General features: G+C 40.2%; 1 protein-coding gene across 34 annotated transcripts in view; it reads right to left on the bottom strand.

Annotated features, from left to right (window-relative positions):
• Window positions 1-6,000, bottom strand: part of MACF1 (microtubule actin crosslinking factor 1) — a 410,941-nt gene that overhangs the window by 44,344 nt on the left and 360,597 nt on the right. For 30 of the 34 annotated variants that reach the window (XM_032247548.1, XM_032247549.1, XM_032247560.1 and 27 more), the window contains 8 exons: window positions 5,703-5,711; window positions 4,239-4,470; window positions 3,016-3,242; window positions 1,445-1,567; window positions 1,244-1,345; window positions 512-613; window positions 250-423; window positions 3-158 (listed from right to left, as the gene is read on the bottom strand). In XM_032247548.1, coding sequence (XP_032103439.1) covers window positions 3-158; window positions 250-423; window positions 512-613; window positions 1,244-1,345; window positions 1,445-1,567; window positions 3,016-3,242; window positions 4,239-4,470; window positions 5,703-5,711 — 1,125 coding nt within the window. The remainder of the gene's footprint in view (window positions 1-2; window positions 159-249; window positions 424-511; window positions 614-1,243; window positions 1,346-1,444; window positions 1,568-3,015; window positions 3,243-4,238; window positions 4,471-5,702; window positions 5,712-6,000) is intronic. The other 4 variants (XM_032247551.1, XM_032247562.1, XM_032247534.1 and 1 more) reach the window with 1 other exon arrangement.

The following is a 6,000-nucleotide window of genomic DNA, read 5'->3' as shown; positions in this document are numbered from 1 at the left end:
ACATGGTGTTTTGCAAGCTCAACTTCAATGACTTTTGGGTCTCCACTTATTGGTCTCTGAGCATCTAACAACTCTTCAGTGTGAGTCAGCCAACTCATTAGTTCCTCTAAGGCATGTTGGAACTGGCCAAGGGCCAAGAGAGCACCTTCTAGTTTGTGCTACTCAGGAAAAGATAGAAAGAGAACATTCATTAAAAAATTAGAAAAGAGCAGAGAGTAGTTCACTGATGTTGTCTACAACCTGCCTTACCTGTCGGTGGGCAATTTTCTCACCCAGGTTCTCCCAGAGGTGTTTGAGTTCTGTCAGTGGTTCTCGTATAATATCTCTGTCCGTCTCATCAGTAGCTTTCTTTAACATCAGTTCACCCTGGTGATTAAGCTTCTCCATCTCAATTTGCTGTTGGTAAACTTCTACTTTGAATTCCTGTCAAAAACACAGTCAATGTTAACATCAAATCAAACCTTTAAAAACTAAAACAACTCTTCTTCAAAAGCCATACCCAGATACAAACCTTCATTTCATTTAACTGATCTTTAACAGTATTGAGGTCAGTGCCAACAGGGGGCATGGTGCAGAGTTTAATCACAGTGTTATCTAGCCAGTCAAACATAGCCTAGAACAAAAGACATGTGAACAGTCAAAATTAAAACCAGAAGAATTTGGGAGACAATTAGCATTATCCCTGCTAATATAAGAACACATAAATCAAAGCACCTTGTGCTGTTTGTGATTTTTAGGTAAGGGGCACAGATAAGGAATAATGATCTTTATTAATATGCTGATTTAATAATGGAGCCAATATTATCAAGATAATATTCAAAATAAACTACAATTTGGAAATACTAAATATGAATAAAAGCTAAGATTTCTCAATGCCAGCTAGCAAGCTCATGATGTTCTGAAGCAACTGTGCCAAGCCAAATTGTGCTTGAAGATAACCTAGGTTTGGAACCTCTGGCAAGCAGTGACTTTCAGAGTAAGGCCAGCTTCACAATGTAGCTGAATGAAGCTAACTCTGATAAGCAGGCAATGATAAAAATGGCAGGGAGAGTAGGAATTCAGACAGATGTCACTACTTTTTTTCACTGCAAGTGGGAAACTTTGGCTAGATTTATGGAAACAGCACTATCGTAGGTCTGCAGTCCTGTGAAGGTGATCCACTCTTGTGCTGAATTTCAAAAATGACAAAAATGGCAAAAAACAGAACCTGTATTTCCTTGGTGGTCACCTCCTGGCCTCTCACCTGAAGAGTGTCCTGATACTGCACAGCAGCTTGCATAGCATCCTCAAGTTTTTCTAGCCTCTCTTTCCATGTTTTGTTTAAGTTCTCCCAAGCATTATTCATCTAGGGGAAAAACATTCAATCAGATTCTTCAATCAATACTACTCTTCAGTCTGAGCCCACTAATGTTCTAACTGAATGCCCTCATCCGTTTTTCCACACCTCATCAATGCTCTTCCTCACTTCAGGCTTCTCAGTTTCTCCACAGGCAAAAATCAGATCTGCTCCAAGGATCCGAATAAACTCTAGCTCCTCATGCAAACCGTCTGTCTCTTCCTTAATAGTCTACATATAAATGAACAGAATATAAGCCAAAACAGAAAGCAAAACAGAACTTTCCAAACTTTGCAAATGTGATTTATACCCCAATAGCAGATGCTCAACATAACTGTCAGTTTCACTTATCTAGACACTAAAGCTTCAGACTCTAAGTGGCTATTTTTCATATATATAAAATATATATGACATATAGATGTATGTATATACAAAATAGTACAGAAAAGGTGCCATGAGCATCAATAATTTACCAAAGGTTCACCCCTTCCTGCCTCCAAAGAAATTATAACCAACAGCTAGACTGTCTATTACAGGGAAACAGATCAAGGGTAAAATAATACAGTACAAGTCACAAATTTAAGTGCTGACAGTAAATCTTGAGAAAATTCTGTGCCACATCCTAAAAACTGGCTCATGGATTGGTACTGACCCAAGGTTGGGAGGGAAAGAGTTTCTGTATGAAAAAATAGCAGAAATAAAAGAAATAACATCAAGATACGCTTGGCTTATGCTAAATGGACAATATGAGGTGAGAAATGTTGTTAGTAAAAAATAGGCTCTTGGGCCAGATGCAGTGGCTCACACCTGTAATTCTGGACTTTGGGAGGCTGAGGTGGGAAGATCACTTGAGCCCAGGAGTTCACGGCAAGTCTGGGCAACATGACAAACGAAACCCCATCTCGACAAAAACTAAAAAAATTAGCCAGGCATGGTGGCATGTGACCGTAGTTCCGGCTACTAGGGAGGCTGACGTGGGAGGACTGCTTGAGCCTGGGAGGTAGAAGTTGCAGTGAGTCAAGATCATGCCACTGCAATCCAGCCTGGGTAACACGGTGAGACCTTGTCTCAAAGAATAAAAAAAAAAAAAAGCCCCAAAAGACTAGAAAAAAGTATGTCAAAGTAACAATTGTTATCTCTAGATAATGAGTCCAAAATTGATTTTTATTTTCTACCATCCACTTTTCTGTATTTAAAAAACGTACTACAATGAGCAAGTTTTTTTTTCAAGTGGAGAATTTCTCAACTTAAAAAGAAACTTTAGGCCTGGAGCAGTGGCTCACGCCTGTAATTCCAGCACTTTGGGAGGCTGAGGCAGGTGGATCACCTGAGGTCATGAGTTCGAGACCAGCCTGGTCAACATAGTGAAACCCCATCTCTACTAAAAATACAAATTAGCCAGGCATGGTGGCGCATGCCTGTAATCCCAGCTACTTGGGAGGCTGTGGCAGGAAAACCACTTGAACCTGGGAGGTAGAGGTTGCAGTGAGCCGAGATCACACCATTGCACTCCAGCCTGGGCAACAACAGTGTAACTCCGCGTCAAAAAACAAAACAACTTCAAAAAACCTTTAAGGTACTCAGCCTGGCTAAGCAATTAACATACCTTACTTTAATTTGATAAAGTGCTTTTTCCAGAGGACAAACACCTAAAAGAAAGGGTTTTGTTTCCTTCTTACCTCAGCAGCTTCAACCTGTTGTTTGATGATGGATGGATCAATGCCTGGGCTTTCCAAGTCATGGACGATATCCTGGGTGTCTTTGATGGTGGTCAAGAGAGCTGCCATGTCATACCAGAACTTCTCTGCTAATTCGAGGACATCAAGAAATTTGATTTCTCGCTCTTCAGCCCGAGCTTTGATGTCCTCCCAGAAGAATACCATTTGATCCAATTTATCCTGTATTTCTGAGGAGGTTAAAAAAAAAAACAATAACATATGGATAGGACTTCTCTAAGAAACTGAAACTGGTGTATTCAGAAAGTCCATCTAACTCTGACCTTTTCAATGAAACTATCTTAAAAAAAAATGCTAAGCATTTATAACTAAAGGATAATTTTCTATTTTAGGTTTATTATTTCTTTTCTTTCTTTTGAAATGGAATCTCATGGAATCTCACTCTTTTTGCCCAGGTTGGAGTGCAGTGGCGAATATCTTGGCTGGAGTGCAATGGTGCGATCTCACCTCATTGTAACCTCTGCCTCCCAGGTTGAAGAGATTCTCCTGCCTCAGCCTCCTGAGTAGCTGGAATTGGAGGCATGTGCCACGATGCCTGGCTAATTTTTGTATTTTTAGTAGAGAGAGGGTTTTGCCATGTTGGCCAGACTGGTTTCAAGTTCCTGACCTCAGGTGATCCAACCGCCTCGGCCTCCCAAAGTGCTGGGATTATAGGCATGAGCCACCGCACCCAGCCTATTATTTCTACACTAGCATTTTCCTCTTACATTGGTCTCCCACATAAAGGGATCACAGAAGTAATGCAAAAATGAGCTATCATCTACTATAAAGGTAGTAGTAAGACAGAAAACCCCTAACTTACAAAAGGGCTGAGATGAGAACTCTGTTTCCAGTGTTCTGTGTTAAACTTGTATGTTTCCCATGGAAAGTGTTACAAAAGGTAGCTATGTTCTGCCCACTATTGATACTGTAGTTTACTCACATTAGGGGTTAAAGGAGCTTTTGTTTCCTGGCCTGGGAATCTAACTACCAATTGTAACCTTGTTTCAATGCGGAAATGTGTTTTGAATGCCAAATGATTTTCCAATAACTTTCTGGAATACTCATTACTGGGGACTGCCTTTGCATTCAAGGAAATAAATGAATCAGGTAGAATGCTGAAGATAACCACAGCCTAGAGTTCATTCTGTTGATTTTCTTTAAAAATAATGATAGTCATCAAGCACCTTTTGCAGCCAGATCCTTGTCTGCTCCCTGAGATCGTCCAATGAGCTCCTCTCCACGGTGCTTCAAGGCCTCAAAGGATGGCTGCAGTTTTTCTAGCTCCACGGTGGCACTCTTATTTTCACTGATGCACTCTCTGATCTTGTCTACTTCAGCAGGGATCAGTGGTGGCATACGCAGACGAGAGGAAAGATTCTCCAGCGTCTCCAACATAGGCTCAATTTTATCATGAAACTAAACAAAGGTTGGAACATTACCATCACAGCATACCTCATCACTCTTCTTGGGTAAATGTTAGGGAATAAAGACAAGATACTGTCCTACTACTGTTTAGGATAACAGCCTAGTGGCTGTTAAGAAATTGTTTTGGGCCAGGCATGTTGGTTCATATCTGCAATCCCAGCGCTTTGAGAGACTGAGGTGGGCAATCACCTGAGGTCAGGAGTACAAGACCAGCCTGACAAACATGGTGAAACCTTGTCCTTAATATACAAAAAATTGGCCGGGTGTGTGCACCTGTAGTCCCAGCTACTAGGGAGGCTGAGGCACTTGGTTGCAGTGAGCCGAGACTGCACACCACTGCATTCCAGCCTCAGTGACAGAGTAAGACTCTGTCTCAAAAAAACACAAAAACAAACAAACAAACAAAACCAAAACTGTTTTGGGCATAGTATACCAGAGCTGGCCCATTAGAAAAAAAAAAAAAAAAAGACAATATTTATTTTAAGAATCTAAATATATTAATATACTAGAAACCAATTCAAATCTTTAGTGCTGCCACAATATTTCTCCTATTCCAACTAATGTAACAAAAAAGGGACAAGACTGTTGAAACTGCTTAGAGTCAGTATGTCAACATCTGAGGTGACAGTTGCATGCAACAGACTAGACCAACAAATTTAGATGCCTCCACCAGCTGTGTAAATGGATGGGGAACTTAATATGCTACGTGACTTGTAGTTTAAAAGTATCACGGCATGCAATTTAACAACCCACCTTATGGAACAATAAGAGAGAAAAAAATGTTGGAATAATGAAAGGTAATTAAGGAAGATCAAATCTAACCTTATTCTTAAAGAATTATTACCTTCCTACTTTTCTGGTACTTTGAATAACATGACTACAACTGAAAAGTTCTCATTAAAATTTGCTGCAGACGGGAGAAAAGAGGGCAAAACAAATAAGCTTGCCTCCTACGAAAAACCTATCTCAAACCAACTCTGGTTTTAGTTAGAGAAAGGCTTATCAATTTCAAGTGTCCTATAGAAAAAACATGGTGGGACTTCTCAACAAAATCACTTCCCATCACTCTCTCACTCACAGGTTCCACCCCAATGAAACTGGCATAATAAACTGCACTAATTAAATTTATTCCAATAAAGTTAAGGGAAATTTCCTTATAGGTAATGACCTCAATTTTCAGCATTATAAGAACACCCTAGTCCCAATGGGGATGGTAACCTTACCTCTGTAATCTGTAATGGTGGGCGCGGTCAACACAACAATGAAATGTTTGTGACGATGTGGGGAAGACAGGAGCAGGCAGCAACAACACAAAGTAACACATTCCACAATGTGAGTGAGAGATGGGACGGCAGGTGGGGGGAGAAACTTGAGTAAGTACAAATATTAACCAAGAATATTGACTAAACATAGGAATAAAATACCCAGACATGACAACAGTACCACTAAGAGTAATATATTAGTTGAAAGTATGTAGTTACATGCTTTAAACTCCTCTGCTGGTGGTTTTTGCCTCTTTTT

The sequence above is a fragment of the Sapajus apella genome, unplaced genomic scaffold, assembly GCF_009761245.1.
Source record: "Sapajus apella isolate SASKATOON/1434 unplaced genomic scaffold, GSC_monkey_1.0 scaffold62, whole genome shotgun sequence".
Lineage (NCBI taxonomy): Eukaryota > Metazoa > Chordata > Mammalia > Primates > Cebidae > Sapajus > Sapajus apella.
The sequence above is the reverse complement of the archived record's forward strand: the minus strand, read 5'-3'. Positions and strand labels throughout refer to the sequence as shown.